The sequence below is a fragment of the Chinchilla lanigera genome, unplaced genomic scaffold (assembly GCF_000276665.1).
Source record: "Chinchilla lanigera isolate Chin_1 unplaced genomic scaffold, ChiLan1.0 scaffold00142, whole genome shotgun sequence".
Classification (NCBI taxonomy): domain Eukaryota; kingdom Metazoa; phylum Chordata; class Mammalia; order Rodentia; family Chinchillidae; genus Chinchilla; species Chinchilla lanigera.
The window spans coordinates 1,021,644-1,039,477 of record NW_004955543.1 but is presented as its reverse complement, the minus strand read 5'-3'; the positions used below and the strand labels follow the sequence as shown (position 1 = coordinate 1,039,477).

General features: G+C 43.8%; 1 protein-coding gene across 1 annotated transcript; it reads right to left on the bottom strand.

Annotated features, from left to right (window-relative positions):
- Positions 1 to 12,429: 12,429 nt before the first annotated feature.
- Positions 12,430 to 15,547, bottom strand: Usp27x (ubiquitin specific peptidase 27, X-linked). Its single transcript, XM_013508183.1, has one exon. The coding sequence runs from the start codon at positions 14,615 to 14,617 to the stop codon at positions 13,325 to 13,327; it is 1,293 nt and encodes a 430-aa protein (XP_013363637.1). The 5' UTR covers positions 14,618 to 15,547; the 3' UTR covers positions 12,430 to 13,324.
- Positions 15,548 to 17,834: the final 2,287 nt, after the last annotated feature.

Genomic DNA, 17,834 nt, shown 5'->3' with positions numbered 1-17,834 from the left:
AATAAATAGAGCTATACATGAGTGACCTATTGAAAATCATTAACTATTCTCAATGGTTGTTGTAGGAAACACATAATAATAAACATACATCCATTTATGAAATAGGATAGGAACATTACAAACTTTACACAGTTATGGATAGATTAGGAAAATATCAATGGCTGCTGTAATACATGGTGGTATCTTCAAAGTGGTTTCTCAGGAAGACAGAGATATGCAAGAAGGATCTAATAAGTAGTTACAGCCTAAGGGTTGTCAAAAATAGCATATTACCTCTTCACCAGTGACTCCTTTCACTGAGGTATGATGGCTGGAAGGAAGGCCAGGATTGAAAAGAAGGACCAAGAGACTCGCACCTGTGTCTAGCAACAGGCTGTTTTCTTGTTCCTCCATAGTCATGATTACCCAGGACTCCTCGATGGAGATGACAGTCTGGCCAGAGGGAGAAGGCAGACCATGCCCCAAGCCCTCTCATTCCTGTTGGACTAACTGGTAGCATGGGTCTGAGCTCTAGGGCCTCCTCTTCAGAGAGCAGACCGATCTCCAGTGGTCTCCTTTGCATCCAGGGCATGGCCCATCGGGCTTCTTAGGGCAGTTCCTCTTGAGGTGGCCTGGCTTTTAACAGTGGTAGCAGATGAATGCAGTTGTCCAGTTCTTCTTGGAGCCCCGGGAATCAGACCTGGGATCTGTTTCTCTTAGTGGTGCAGCAAAAGCAGCTGCTTTTTCTTGGTCTCTTTGTTTTCTCTCCTTGGCCTCCTCCTCATCATCGCTATAGAATGCTGAGGAGGCAATTCTTACTAACATTTCAAGTGAGCTATCTGGGGTGAAAGCCATTCTTTGTAGCTTTTTCTCTCCAGCTTCCCATTGCTTTGGGATCCCACAACCAGTTAGTGTCCTCTCCCCAACTGTCGGCACAGGCAGCAGGAAAAAGCTTTGTTTTCAATGAACTAAGAGAAACTAGCAGTATAGCTGTTTCCTATCTTGTATATATATACATACATTTTTTTTTCCTTTCTCTTCCTTTCTTTCCCCTTTCCCTCATCACAGTTTCTCTTTTCTTTTGAACAGTTTCTTCCCAATTCACAATATCCATTGTACATTTTGGATCTTATTGTCTCGTTCAGCTTCTCACATTAGTGAGATAATATGTTTATACATGTGGGTCTGATTTATTTCACTTATAAGTATGGTTTTGAGTTGCATCCATTTACCTATAAACATCTCCAGTTTGTCCTTCTTTATGGCTGAGTAGTATTCCATTGTATAAAAAGACAACATCTTTTTTATCCATTCCTCAGTTGATGGGGATTTGGGTTGTTTCCAAGATTTAGCTATGACAGATTGCACTGCTACAAACATGGGTCACATATCTTGCTGTGGTATGATATTTTTAATTCCTCTAGGAAGATACCCAGAAAAGGAACAGCTGGTTAAATGGGACCTATAATCCTACTTTTTTAAGGAATCTCTACACTGATTTCCACAGTGACATCTGGTTTTTTATTTCAGGGAAATGTAGGTTTTAAACTACTGACTCAGTGTTTTTAACATTTGTGTCTTTCAGATTTTCTGTTTCTTTTTAAAGTTTTGAAAATTATATTTTCTTTGAAAGTTGTTCATTTTATCTATAATTTTATATTTATCAGTAGAAAGCTGTCTTAGCATTTTAAAATTATTTTAAAATCTCTGTTGTATCTGTGGTTCCCCTCTCCACTCATTCTCAATATTATTCACTAATGCGTTCTGGGTTTTTCTGTGTACGGTCTGGTTAGAGGCTTGTCTTTTTAAAGAACCTCGTTTTTGTCTTACTTATCTCTATTGCATTTTTGTTCTCTGTTTCACCAATTGATGACCTTATCTAGATTATTATGCTTTTTTAGCTTTTATTCATTACTGGGGATTGAACTCAGGGAGTCCTTACATTTGCTGGACAAATACTTTACCACTGAGCTACACCCCTAGTTTGGTTTTTTTTGTTTGTTTGTTTCATTTTGAGACAAGGTCTACTATGTTGCCCAGGCAGGCCTTAAACTTATGACCCTCCTGCCTCAGCCTTCCAAAAGTTGGAATTACAGGTGTGTACCACCATAACTAACTCTTCTGCTTGCTTTAGGTTTCATTTCTTATTGTCTAACTTCTTTAATTCAATGATTGAATCATTGAATCATTTTACTTTCTGATCTAATAAAAAGCATTTGATTCTGCTTTACTTTTTCATTAGTTCATGTTTGTAGTGCAGAATGATTACATTACGTGACTCTGCTTTAGCTCTTTTTTATTAATTCATGTTTTAGTACATAATAATCACAATCACTGTGGGGAGTTGGGAGGTGTACATAACACATCTTAACTCTCTTGTTATTCCTTTGCCTGTCGCTCCCCTCTCTTCCCTCCCTCCATCCATCTCTTGGTCCCCTTCTCTTTTGTAAAAGTTCTATCTCTCTGTTTCCTATGAGCTATCTTTTATTCTGCTCTTTATTTATGCTTTGAGTTCTCATATAAGAGAAAACATGGGACATTTGAGCTTGTGTGTCTGATTTATTTCACTTAGCATTGTGGTCTCATTTTCCTACAAATGACTCAGGTTTTTCCTTCTTTATACCAGAGTAGTATTTCATTGTGTGTAAATACCATTTTCTTTATCCATTCATCCGATGAAGGATATACAGGCCACACACTTCTAAGCTTTAGCTATTATGAGTTATGCTGCTATCTACATGGGTATGCTTGTATCGCAGTAATATCATGTCTTTAACTCTTTGGGGAAGATACCTAGAAGGGAAATAGCTGGGTTGAATTAAATTTCTATTTTTCCTTTTTTGAAGAAGAATCTCCTCATGGATTTCTATAGTGACTGTGCTATTTACATTCTCATCAACACTGGAGCGACGTCCTCCCCCCGCCGCACTCCCCACAGCCTCACCAGGATGTATTGTTGTTTGAGCTCCCAATGGTAGATAGCCACTCTTCTGGAGCAAGACAGAACTTCAGTGTTGTTTTAATTTTCATTTTTCTAATGGTCAGAGTTGTTGAACATTTTTTATGAATTTATTAGCCATTTCTATTCCTTCTGAGAAGTGTGTGTTCATTTCCGTTGCCTGTTTTTTGATTAGGTCTTTTATTTGGAGAGTCTAATTCTTTTTTAGTTCTTTATATACTCTATATGCTCCGTCCTAGGTACAGGTGGCAATTTTTTCTCACTCTACAGAGTGCATCCTCCTTCGACTGATTGTTTCCTTTGTTATCCAGAAGATTTTTTTTACTTGATATTATCCCATTTTCTGATTTTTTTTTTAGGTACTAGGAATCATTTTCTGACTCTTGACGTTATTTCTTATCATTGGGGTTTTGTTCACAAAGTCCTCGTCTACACCTAAGTTTTCAAGATTTTACCTTTTATCTTCCAGTAGATTATTTTAAGATTTAGATCTTTGATCCATTTTGATTTTTTAGTACATGTGAGAGATATGTGTCTAGATTCACTGTTCTCCGTGTGGATAACCGTTTTCCCTGCACCATTTGTCATAGATCTATCCTTCCTCCAACATATGTTTTTGGCCATTTTGTTGAAGTTCAGGTAACTGAATGTGCCTGTTTCTGTATCCTCTACTGTTTCACTGATCCACACGCTTGTTTCTGTGTCAGTACTACACTGTTTTGGTTTCATTTGTTTTTGCTTTTGAGACAGGGTCTCACTATGTAGTTCAGGCTGGCCTTGAATTCACTATATAGCCCAGGCTGGCCTTGAATTCACTATGTAGCCCAGGCTGACCTCAAACTCATGGCTATCCTCCTGCCTCAGCCTCCTGAATGCTGGAATTACAGGCTTATGCCACCATACCCAGCAACCATGCTCTATTTATCACTTTAGTTTTGTAATATAACTTAAAATCAGAATTGTGATACCTCTTGCTTTGCTCTTGTTGACCAGATTGCTTTGCTATTCTGGGTCTCTTTTGGCTCCATATGAAGTTTAGTATTGGTTTTCCTAATTCTGCAAGGAATGCGTATTTTGATTGCTATTGCATTAAATGTATATATCAATTTTAGGAGTATGGTCATTTTGACAATATTGGTTCTACCTATCCAGGATGAGGGGATACCTTTCATTTTCAGAGGTCCTCTGTGATCTCCTTTCTTTTAGAGTTAATTCTGCTTTATGTCTACCTTTCAAGCTTTGATATCTGTATTATCATCAACAGTTCTACATACTTTCTAATTTACATCATGACTTGCCTTCAAGCCATAAATTATTTAAATATTTTTAAATACCCCAAATAACTTTTTAAACATTTTTGTTGTTGTTTTTATTCCTAAATTAATTGCACTGTGATCAGGGAATATAGTGTGAATGAAACTAATTCCGTTATATTCTCTGAGACTAGCTTTGTAGCCTAGGATGCAGTCAATATCCCGAGTATGCTTGAAAAGAAGTGTGTATCTAGTAACTCTTAGATGCATAGAAGTGTGTTAGATCAAGCTTGATAACTGTGTTGTTCAGATCTGTTATTAACTTTTATTTGGTTAATCAGTTTATAAAGAAAGTGTGTCAACATCTTCCCCTATAAGTATATATTTGTCAGTTTCCCCCTTCTTATAATTCTGCTCATTTATAATTCAACATATTCTGAAGCTATGTCATTACAATTTTTTTTTTTTTTTTTTTGGTTTTTCTCCGGTACCAGGAACCGAACTCACGACCTTGCGCTTGCCAGGCAAGCGCTTTGCCGCTGAGCTAAATCCCCAGCCCTCATTACAATTTATAAAACACAAAACTTAGGAATTTTAAAATATTTTCCTGAATTGTTCCTTGTAGCGATTTTGGTCCTATATCCATAACTTATTTTGTATGATATAAATTTTTCTTGTAGTTAGGGCTTTCTTGGTGTGATATTTAAATATTGTGTCAACTTTACTAAGAAATGCCCGATTGGCTTAGCGTAGTTCTGGGGTGTGACTGAATGGATTTACTGAAGATAGAAGACCCACCTGGCTGTGAGTGGCATTAACCAACAGGCTTGTATCCTAAATAAATAAAAAGTAGAAAGGAGGAAGGCTTTTCTGTTTCCTTGGAGGAGCTTCAGTTTTTGCCTTCACCTTGGACATCCTTCTCCTGGCTTCCAGTGCTGACTCTTCAGCCTTGCAGTACAGACCCTTCAGCCTTGCAGTGCAGACCCTCTGGCATCCTGACACAGATTTGCATGGGACTCTACAGTGAGCTCCAAGCCTTTGACTTCTGACTGGATCCTCTGGATCTCCAGCATGCAGACAGTTCTTTTACACTTTGCCACCTGACTCTTCAGTTTTATAAGCCTGTTTCTCTAGTGAGCACTGACTATAAACTTGGCTACCTACATCTTTTAATAGTCCCAATCTGTGATCACGTTTTAGATATGTCTCTTATTTTGTCTCTGTTGTTTTAAGATATGTCTCTTTTAAAGAACATACAGCTGGATTCCTTCATAATCCAACCTGACACTATATTAGCTGGAGATTTTAACATATGTACATTTATCATTATTATCATTATATTGTTGTATCTTGATTTGATCACACCATTTTAACTTGTGCTTTCTAAGTTTTCAATGCTTCTTTATTTTTTCCTTTCCTGTCTTTAATTTGATTGATGGGGTTGGCCTCCTTTATCTCCTTCAGTGGCTTGGAGGTTATATATTCTTTTTTATCATTCCAGTTTCACCTTCTTCTAGTGTGTAAGCTAGCTAGTCATACACTCTATTTTTTAAATGGCTGCCACAAAAATAACAACATGCACAATTTACTTCCAAAGGAGTAACATTGGAAAAATAATTTTTATCTTCCTTCCAGATAATATGAGTTTACAATGCATGCCTACTGCTGCCTGACATTTCAAGTCTACACTGCATTTTCAAATCCCACTTACAATGATTACTATGATTGTTTTATGCCTCAATATTTATTTAATTTGTCTACATGTTCTCCAACATCTTTAGTGTGTTTCACCAAAAACAGACCTTCTACTTGGGATAACTTTCCTTGTTTTTACTTACGATATATTCTTCTGAATTTGTTTTATTGAGGATCTGCTAGTGAAGAACTCAAACATTTTTTTCCAAAAGAGTATTTTATTTCACTCTCATTCTTTTTTAAAATTTTGTTCTCACTTTCATTCTTTTTTTTTGGTACCGGGAATCGAACTCAGGACCTCGAACTTGCCAGGCTTATGCCGCTGAGCTCTATCCTCGGCCCTTTCACTTTCATTCTTTAAAAATATTATTTCTGAGTATAGAATACTAAGTTAATAATCAGCAAATTGGTGATCATCCCACTACCGTCAGCTAGTTCTACCTCAAGAGCCCTTGTTTCCTGGAGCACCTGGCTATTTTAGTCGACTTCTGCCCATTACCCATCAATATTTACTTGGAGGGTTTCTTGAGGCTTGGGATGGATGTCTCCTCCTCTAGATGCTTTGTTTTTACCAACCACATTGAATTACTGCCTGTCTGGGAACCACTGAAAACCAAGTCCATGGCTTGAAGTTCACTGAGTGACCCAGGCCATGGGTAATTAGGGAGTATGTCTATGAGGTCTGGAGTGTCACCTCATCCTCTGAGGAATGAAATTTTCTGCACTTTCTTTTTAGCAAGAGAGTTCTAGGTAGTGCAAAGGCAGCTTCTTGTATAGCTCTCCAGTCCTGTTGGGAACAGGGGCAGGTTCAGTTCTGGTTGGCCCTTATGCAGTACATATAGCCCTTTAAGGTCTTGGTTAAAGTGGAAAGGGTCTACTATTAAACTCTTCCCCTGAGTTGCTCCTGAGCCTTAACTTCTTTCCCTGTAGCCCCGTGTAGCCATTGAACAAAGTTTAGGTGGGCAGTGTAGGTGAATGCCTTCAGCAAACTGGCTTTCGTACTCCAATATTCTGCTTAACTGTCCAGTTACAAGTGTTCATACAGAAATTGGCTGGAAGGTTATCTCTGTCTCTCAACTCCTCGGTGCTTTTTAAAGTGGTTTTGAAAGGTTTTATCCAGCTTTTCTTCAGTACTTAAGTAATGATTAAGGAAACCTTAATCAAATAACCAAATCTACCATTTCCAGAAACTAGAAGACTATTCCCTTAAACGTTTAAATATTCATACTTGACTTAACAAGGTCTAAATTCAGGCAATACCCCCATCATCTTTCCAAACAGTATAGCAACGTTACTAAGGGCTTCCCACCAATGTTTCAGTTGTAGCTTCCCTGCCTCTGATGGATCTGACAGTGTGTTGCCGGTACCTGTGTGGGTACTAGACTCCCAGCTCCAAGCCACCAGCACCTAGGCCTGACGTCTGGAACCAATACTCAAATGGGTCATTGTGTTGTCACTAGCTTTTTCATTTCTCTAGACATCACATAAAGTTTCATTATAGTTCATCTTGTGTTAACATGTGTTTGTAGTGGGGGAAGCACTCTTCATATATCTTAGTTTGTTATATTGTCACAAGAAACCATATTTTATAAAATTTTGTACCTTTATAATTAAGCATTATTACTTGCATCCTCACAAATACTTCTTCAGGTTCCAGGAATGAAGATCCACTCAGGAACACATAGATTACAGCCACATTTAAGGCCAGGCCTATGTATCATGTTGAATTATATTTCAGATGTATCACCTGTGTACTTTGTCATACCCTTGTTGTGCAAAATTTCTTAGCACACTGATTTTCTACTTTTAAACATGTTAGCAGCAGAACCCTTTCTTCAAATATTCCTGGGAGCCCCAACATATGAGACAAGTAAGAGGGGAGCTGCTCCGGTTGAAGTGAGGTAGAGAGTTCTGATCTTCACCAATTCATCCTCTTCACTGCTCCCTAAGGTGCTTTCCAAGGTGTTTCCCTAGGCATCTTCACAGACTTCTTAAGATCCATGTACCATGAAGAAAAAAACGCATAGACTAAATCAGTGCTTCTCCGAGTGTGGTACCAGAACCAGAAGTGTGGACACCACCTAGGAATGTGTTAGAAATGTAGGTTCTCAAGTCCACATCTCAGATCTACCAAATCAGAAACTCTGGATGTGGGACCCAGAAATCGGTATATTAATTCGTCAGGGTGTGTTATTAGTTATTAGTTGGTGAGGCTTGTTAGTTGGAGATCACTGGAATAGAATATCTCATTCGGGAGTTTTTAGAAAAAAGGCTAAAGTGTTGCCCACAATTATGATTTCTGGGTATTTAAATCAACACAATCTTCTTAGGAAGGCTGTTCTCCAGGGATCACTTTCTTGTATCCAAGTGAGATTACAGACACTCTCAAAGTCCAGTTTTGCAAGGGCCTGTGTCCATTTGAATTCAGTGGGTCCATTTGAGTTCAATGTGTCAGAAATCCCTAGGAATAATAGGGATTCCTACTCTCAGTTCATTAGATAGAAAAAATAAAGTTTCTCCTAATTTTTCTTGACAAGATTTGAGTTGCTAAGCCTATAAAATTATACTGAACAGAAGTAGCCAGACATAAAAGTATACATTGACTAATTCATTTATAAAACAGGCAACACTCACCTACACTGAGTCAGGATAGATGCCTTTGTTTCTTGATCTGAGTGCTTTTTACAGAAAGATACTCCTTTTATAGAAATTCGTCAAGCTACATATAATATGTGCATTTTCCTCTATATTTAATACAATTCAACACAAAAGTTTAAAAATGGCACTGAGTCATCTGCGTGGAAAGGTAAATGTGTAATGACACACTGCTGTGAGCTGCTGGAGTACATACTCTCAGAGGACCCGGGCCTTCACTTCTGGGTGTGACATATAGAGTTGGAACACACGTAGGTTCCTGGCATTGTATCTATGCATGGCAATAGATCACTCTGCTTCCTGATTGGAAAAGACATTTTTTGTTTGTTTTTTGAGACAGGATCTCGCTTTGTAATTCAGGCTGACTTTGAATCACTATTTAGTCCAAGCTGACCTCAAATTTATGGTGATCCTTCCTGCCACCACACCCAGCTCTGGAAAAGACATTTTGATGGCATCTCTGATCAAGATTCCCTGTGGACAGTGAAGAGGTGAGGCAATTACGTGACCTGTAGAGCAGAATCAATTTCAGTATCTCTCTAGGCTAGGAAATGGGCAGCGGCAAGATTCTAGATTTTCAACCAGGTTAGGCCAAGAAACTAAGGGAGCTCTCTGGGTTGTTAAGGCCTTCAGTTTTGAGCAAACATCTTTTACTTGTGCCCCTCTGAGCCCTGCTCGTATATGAGGTATGATCAACAAATATGGTGAATGTTGAAAAAATTTAAAAACAATTGATTACAGTAAAAGACACATTGTCATTCATCCCCCTCAAAATATTCCCCCTAACTTTGAACACACTTATTCCGTCATTCTTGCCATTTTCTGAAGCGATTCTGGAAGTTCTCTTTCCTGAGGGCTTTTTTTTTTTTTTTTTTTTTTTTTTTTTTTTTTTTTTTTTTTTTTTTTTCTTTTTTTTTTTTTGTTTTTTCTCCGGTACCGGGAACCGAACTCACGACCTTGTGCTTGCCAGGCAGGCGCTTCTGCTGCTGAGCTAAATCCCCAGCCCCTCCTGAGGGCTTTTTGTTGTGCTATCATAGTTGCTTTGATGTCCTGAACCACTGTTTGCCTTCAGGGGTCACTTTGATTTTAGGGAAGAGCCAGGCATCACAGTGCCAGATTCTGGCAACTAAAATAGATGAGGATACACCGTGACATTTGTATTTGACAGGAATTTCAGTAAACACTTTGAATAGATTCAGGACATCAAGGCAGCCACAGAAAGACTCACAAAAGAGGACTTCCAGAACTGCTGCAGAAAGCAGCAAGAACTACAGGGTAAATATGTTTGAAGCAAGAGGGAGTTTTTTGGGGAGAATTAATGAAAATGTGTCTTTCATTGAAATAAAAGTTTTTAGTTATTTAAACACTCCTTGTATTTTTTTTATCACACCCTGTAAAATGCGTCTCTCAGCCTTACCAGCTTGTGGCTATAGGAGTTAGAGAATTAGCTTAAATTTCAATGCTTCTTGCCCCTATCCCCTCCTATAGGAACTCCAGCCTGAGTGTAAAACGACTCAGTTGCATCTGAAAGTCCCCACCCATTTATTTTCACCATCTTTCATAGTTTTCCTTACTTATGCTGGGTCTCATCTTTGTGTACTCTGTTGATAAGGTTCCTTAAGAAATAGTTACCCTTTCCCCCTTCATCCACACCTCTGCTGCTGATGTGCACCGTGTCCACCACCGAAATATTGCTGAAGGTGCCCGGGTTCCAGCTCCCAAGTCCCCTAAAGTCTCCAGTGCTGGAGGTGCCTGGTCACACACCAGATCTGCTCAAACATGCCTGAATCTCAGTGTGTGCTCATAGATAACATGTACCCGCAGAATACATACGATGCCTGAGTCCCACAGTGGCGTGATCGGAAAGCAAGCCCTCACCTGCTGCTATACTCCATGGCTCAATTCGGGGTTTGGTGACTATTGGGGACACAGGGCTAGGTTTGAATGGCTCCCCTGCTGCTGAGGGAGAATCCTGTTTCGCAGACAGAGGTGTGAGGTTCAGTCTGGAAGCGCCAGGCACAGCTGCTCCCTCTGGTGGTCTGTGACTCCCACCATCTGGAACAGGGAAGTCGGTTTCAGCATCTCAGGCCGTTCTTCTGTCAGTGAGTTCCTCTTCGAATGTTATTGAGTGTAGGGTATTTAAAAGACAGCTTTTGTATCAGACAAACCCAATTTGAAGTATATTCTATCTAGGGAAAATGTAATGCCATGCAAGACAAAGAAAGGTTGCGGAAGGGTTTCTGGTTAAAGGAGGCTAAAAGGACATGATTACTAAACGCAGTACCTCATCCTAGACCAGATCCCATAATACAGGAGGAAAACACTGTAAAGGACATTTCTGGTTCAACAGACAAAATCGGAGTATGAACGGTACATAGATAAAAGCACCGTATCAATGCTAATTTTTCTCAAGCTATACTGCGGTGATATAAGGAATACGCCTATTCTTAGGAAATGCCCATTGAAGCATTTCAATATGAAGGGCCATGGAGTATGTAATTTATCCTCACAGAATTCAAACACAATACTGAAAGTACTGATAAAGCAAATGGGGTAAAATGTGAACAATAGGTAAGTCTGGGTAAAAAGTATAATTATGTTCTTGATACTATTTTTATTTTTGTACCTTTCCTGTAAGTTTGAATTTATTTCCAAATAAAAATGCCATAAAATGTTAAAGGACAGGGTAAGTAGTCAGAATCTGGTGGCACATGACTAGCTGAACTCTTCCTGTGGCAGACACGAGGAACGAGGGCACTGCTGTGTGTTCCCAGTAGGGCTATCAGACACATCCCCAGAGATACCCACCCTAAAGCCATCAAGTGACACCTGAAGCCATCTCTCTCTTGATTTTCCTCATCCTACAAAACACTAAAACTAGTAACTTTTTGAAATTTTCTCCTGAGGATTATGGGCCCTGGGTGTTGAAGACACTTTGGTTACAAAGGAAAGTGTCTCAGTTCATTCATTCATTCATTCATCCATCCACTCAATAAACGCAGCACCTACTTACTATGTGCCAGGAACTGTGCCAGGATCTGAGGATGCAGCTTAGGGTACAAAAAGAGGCATAACCCCTGCCCTAAAAAAGGCTGCAAGCTCACTGGGGATGCACCCACAAGCACATCAATAAATCTGTATTTCCAAATGAGGTGACCACAACGTAGACGCAGGAAGCCATGGGGCTTTTTACCAGAGCCAGTGGATCCGATATACATTCAGCTCCCTCCCAGGATTTTCTAGGTAATAGTTACTTTTGTACCTGATGCTGAGGAGAGGACCCATAGTGCTTACCTCATCCTGGGTTCATCACATCTGCTTCGCTTAGCTCTGCAGGCTGCTTTGCCCTCTCTCAGGATCAGGGAAGGGGCCAACAAGCCACTCAATCAACACCTCTGGGCTGATGGACCAGTGAGCTTTGAAAAACAGTCTTTCTCCTGATCTATGCCTGTAGGTAAATGTGGCGGCTACATCCTTAATGCTTTTAGAAGGCAAAGCCCACCAAATACCTTCCTGTGGAAACCTGGTCACACGTTAGCCGTGAGAATCCCATCAGTGGTGTGCGGAGTCATTAAAATGACATGTCTTCCGGATGGACAGAATAATGACCTTTTGTGGACAGTTGTGGTTACCCCCAAAGCCCAATCCTCGGTGTGACATCAACTGTGATGCCCTGGACACAGGGACAGTAGTGGAGTCCATTACCTCAGGGCTTCAAGTAGACAGTACTGGGGAGACAGCTCTTAAGATTGTGTTTGTGTTCACATATGTGACTGCATGTGACAGGTCCTTTCTGTCAATGGGTCTCAGGTAGGACTGACTTTACTTCTGATGCCCAGCCCACAGACGGTTCAGATTAAGATCCAACAAATGTTTACTGAGTCCTTACAAAGTTCCAAGCCTTTTACTTTATACTTTGACACATTTATATCATTTAATCTTTAACAACAACTCTTTAAGGAATTATCTGCATTTTACAGATGAGAAAACAATCGCAAAGAGGTTCATTGATTTGCTCCAGTATATCATATAGCTTTTTTAAAAACACACACACACACTACACCGTCAGCTGAGGCCTGTCTGTGCTGACTGCTTATCTTACAGCATTTCTTGTCTACTTCTGGAGTGACTGTTCCCCTTATACAAGCCCCCTTATTTCTTCTCTTACTAGCCCACGTGGGTTTTTCTTTTTTAATACTGGATTTAATAGCACAAAAAATCACGAATACAAAGAAACTGGCAAAGGTGTTTGTCAATGAGATATCCCTGCATCCTCCACTTTTCCGCTTTCATACCCACGAATGTAATGGGCTACATTTTTTAAAACTTTTCTTTTCCTCCAAACATATAACTGTTATGTGATTGGTCAATTGAAGCTGAAACACCCATGGAGAAAGATGTTTTACAGTTACAAGGGCACACACCCCCCCACACACACCACCCCCCTCCCCCCACACCTTCCCACACAACCTTTCGGAGGAATATAGGATATGCACCAGTGTCACCATTTCCCTGCTCCTGCCTTCCCCACCAAGAGCACTCCTGCTATTTAATTTTCCTTCAAGTGACTGCTTCAACTAGAGCCGCTTCTCCCTCCCCTTCTATTTATCTTCCACTCAGGACCTTTTGGACACTGGGTATTGTTCAATTCTTACTCTGTCAGGCCCATGAGCTGTGGTCAAGTAGGTCCTTTAAATCTCGATGCCAGTTGTAGCACAAGTGTCATCATCTTCCATTACAGGTAGGTCTGTGTGTCACCTCAGTAGGCTTGCGTATTCATTTCTTATACCTTTTCTGACTCATGTTCCAGGACCTGTTTGTGATAGAACAGTAAATACCCCTCACTGTCCAGTACATCCTTAATACTGGCCTTGGTGATGACAGCATCATCACACTTGAACCACTGGTCCTTGTGGTGGCGAATGAAGCTGGTGTAGTGGCCACTCTCCAAGGTTCCTTGGTGATTAACCACAGCAAACAGGGAATACTTATTCTCATTGTTTCCACTATTGGTTGGCAGCTGCAATTGTCCATTCATTCTGCTCTCTTTACTTGAGGCCATAAACGGTGTCATATCCAGCTCCAGAGGAAAGGAAATGTATGTAGTAATCTTGCGCCTCTGTTTAGCTGAGTGTTCAAACCGTTTGAAATGAAAACAGGCAACAACTGGTAATTTATTCATTGTGAGCTGTTTGGTAGACTCCTGGTAGCTCTGGCAACTACCACATTTGATTTTGGCACTGCTTCCCAAGTGCTCTGGCCTTGTGAACCTTCGCAAGCAGTCCGTGAGAGTGGTGATGCCCGGTATGTGGCTCTCCCCGTTCACACTGCTCTCCCTCCCTGGACTCATGGGCCAGAAGGAGGTGCAAGAGCCAGGCAAGTCCAAACTAATGTCCCAGCATGGGTCTATGGTAGTGGAGACACCATGGCAGGCTTGACAGGTGACATCAGATTGCAGGCCCCCAGTGAAAATTTGGTCTATGATGCAGTTACAGTGGTTGGGGTTGTTAGCGGCCTTCCCCACATCATCACCTTTGCAGTGCCTGTGCAGGACATCCAACGCTGCGATCAGGAACTCGTGGGCATCCTGCTGCCTGTACCCTGCTAGATGACGAGCGTGTATCCACACCAGGTGCAGTAACTTATAGGGAACGTGAGGAGATGGGTTTCCAGAATACAACTCCCGAAAAAGTGAAGACATCTCACAGACCAAACACAACTCAGGACTGGGCATTTCACACCGGTGCCGGTCAGAGAGAAAGAAATCTCTCAGGATCGGAGTGTGCGTCAGGGCCTGGACAATGCAGTTCATAAAACACGTGTTGCCGAGATTGATTAGTCCTCTTAAGCCAATGGTAAAGCTGGAGGCGATTCTTCTTCTCCGTGGGTTATGCCCCAGCAGTTCCAACTCGGGTTTGGTGGTTTCCCAGGTCGGATATTTCTCACCAAGGCCTGGTACTGAACACTGCTGGTGAGAAACGTCTGTTGAGGTGGAGGCTTGTAATTTCAAGGCTTCTCCTTGCTCTTCTTTGGCAATTTGCTCAATGTCTTTGTCATACACATAGTCCTTACACATAAAGCAGTAGATACCTCCATAATAAAGGTCTACAGCTAAGTTGTGTTGTTTTGTCTCTGCGTGCTCATGGATGTGTTTCTCCGTGAAGCAGCCAAAGAAGACACAGGAAAGGCAAGAGTGGAGTCTGTTCAGATGGGTGCCACACACATGGCAGATGCACGACTTTGCCTTGCTTTTCCTCGTCTCCGGGGTTCCACACCACACGAAGCACTGGTAGATGACCCGCAGTTCCTGCCTCCAGTTCTCTCCCACCTTAAAGCTGTTCACGTGGGAACAACCTGGTGGACCCACGGCAAAATCCACATCCAGGCATCCGCCCCCAGGGCCGCGCCGGGGCCGGGGCCGGGGCGGGGGCCGTGGCCTAGGCTGCGGCGGGGTACGGAGCCGGGTCTGGGGCCGGGGCCGGGGTCGGCGGCGCGGGGCACGACTACGACGCGGAGAGGGATCTGGGGGCCGCGGCGGATCGGAGGGAAGGGCAGGGGGAGGAACCTCGTCGCTGCTGCCACCACCGCTGCTCCGGGCTGGGTTCTCATCCTCCAGCTCCTGCTTCGGCTCCCCCTTCGGCTCCCGCTCCGCTTCCCGTGCCGGCTCGGGTTCGGGCTCCAGCTTGGGCTCAGCCTGGCGGCCCGGATCCTCTGCCGTCTCCACCTTCTCCGCGGCGTCCACCTTCCCCGCCGTCTCCACCTTTTCGGTGGCGTCCACCTTCCCTGCTGCCTCCACCTTCCCCTCCACCTTCGCCTCCGCCACCACCTTCCTCTCCGCCGTCTCGGCCGTCTCCGCCTCCTGCACCTCCTCCGCCTCCACTGGTGGCGGCTCCTCCCCCTGCTCGCAGGGCTGGGGCGGCCACTGGGCGTGGCGGCGCGGGGGCCACGCAGACCTGGGGTGTCCCCCGCCCGGCCTGAGGGAGCGCGGTGACTGTGGCAGCGGACCCAAAAGGGGCTTTCACTGAAGGAGGCGGCGGCGGAAGCAGGCGACGCCCCCGGGAATCCTCCTACAGAAGCCCCCTAGCGGAGGCCGCTTCGGCAGCCAGGCCCCGTTTCCTTTAATTCAATATTCCCCAAACTTGCTTGTTCACGAGAATCACGTGGGGAGCGCGTTAAAATTACAGATTCCTCGGCTCCACTCGCAGGCCTACTGGATCAGACTCTGGAAGGGAGGTGCTCCGGAACCTGTATCTCTAACTAGGGCCCGAGAGGCTGCTTATGATCAGGCAAGTTTGGGAAACACAGCTCTAATTCATTGAGGCTGGCGGGAAGGGGGGCGGGGACCGCGCAGTCTCTTTAAGGCGCTTCCAGTTCTCAGCTCCAATCGCTGCTCTGCCCCCTTGGTCGTCTCCTCCCCTCTCCTCGTCCTTCCCTTCGTCCATACAGCTTTCCTTTAGCACTGTGGGGCCGGGGTCGAACGTTTACCAAGTCCAGGAATGTTTCTGAGGCTGTGAAAGGTCCCCTTGCGGGACGGGGGGCGGTGCCTTGGGTGCAGGCAGAAGCCATGACCCGCGATCATCCCGCGGAGCCTCCCTCCCGCCTGTCCCAGTCTCCTCTCCCACCCAGTTCCTGCCCATTCAACAATAATGAAGCTGTAGCTCCCCTGGGGGCAGGCCTGGACCCCAAATCCCAGAGGCAGCGCCTCCAAGGCCGCTGGGCCCGAAGTGGCTTGTCCCCTTTCCCATCTTATCAGCTCCCTGCAGTCTGAGCTGGTTCCTCACCTCCCCCTCAGGCTCCCAAGGCTGAGGGCGGGATGAGGGTTTGGCAGCTGGCCTTCTGGTCCGGGAGAAGCTGAGCAGCCCACGGGCCATCCCTACAGCCGACACCTTCCCTACGGGTGAGAGTGTGGCCTACGCTACCGTACACAGTCCCGAGACCCTTAAGCTCTAACAGAGTCCCGAAGTAGGCAGCAGGTAGGAGTGGAAGTTTGTGGAGCTGCCAGCAGAGACAAGGGGTTGGGCGCTTGTCTCGGAGACCTCGCGGAACTCCTATGCTAAGAGGCTGCTGGCACAGGTAGCAGCACCTGGGGGCCCGTGAGGAATGAGCTCAGAGCAAGTGGCTCCGGTCTTGAGCACTGCTGAGGATGTCGGGAAGCAGCTGCAGCTACTGGTCCCAGGAAGTGTGGTCCAAAGCAGGCATCAGTACAAGAGGCAGAAGGAGAGAATGTTTGAACAGCCAGGTCCCTGAGTCCTGGTGGCAGCTGGCTGTGGTCTAGTGCACACTGTGCTGCCTGATTATACCCCAGCAAAGTTCTCCCTGTTCGGCACCGATGCCACCATCCACCTGACCTTCCCCCCAGGGAGGGGTGGGGCAGACCCCCTGGGGTTAGCAACAGGAGGTGGTCATCCGGAACCCAGAGTCCTTGAGCTAGATGCCTGGTTCCCATCCGGAGGAACTGCAGCTAATGCATCCCCTGAAGGAATGCTACTGTTGCTACTGCGAAAAGTGACTGAGGTCAGGGAACATGGAACCCGGGGCGACGGTGCTCTCTTCCTAACTGCTATCTTTATAGATAATCGATCCAGAGACCCAAAGATCTGAGTACCTGAGACTACCATGGAAGACTAACCATGGTAACCTGATTGCCTTACTGATCAACTCCCTGCAGAAGCCCACAGTTCCACCTCGCTCTCCCAGATCAGCATGTTCTGGACATGGGGGGCTCTGCCACCATTCACTTAGTGGATGTTTATTCAGCACCCACCCATAACCAGATGCTGAACCAAGACCACCTACCCCAGGGCCACGATCAGGGCTGGCTTCCCCAAAAGCATACTAACACTAAAAAAGTGTCTAGGACACTAGCAGAGAAGTGGCACCAAAAAATAAACATATATATAATTATATATAATTTTTCAAGGGGTCCCTGTGGGAAAAATCACAATTTAGTTGTAGTTCCTTACATTCTTTTCCTTGTTGCGTGTGACTTTTGCTTTGAATCATATTCGGAGGCTGTTACCATAATCTTGAGGTTCTTAGTGGTTCTTTGAGTCTGGATTCAGTCCTGGGCAAATACTATATCACCATGTCTACCTCACAAGACCTGACAATTGCTGACAGAAGGACTGACCTTAGGAAAGACAGCTCCTCCTCCGTCCATGCACCTGAATGCTAAGTACAGCTCTGACCACAAGGTGGCAAAAGAGTAAATGACAATTGCTTGTTACTTTTTGTATGTTTATACAAAACTTTTGGTTTATATCAAGATGCTATCTCAAACTCTTTTGAAAAAT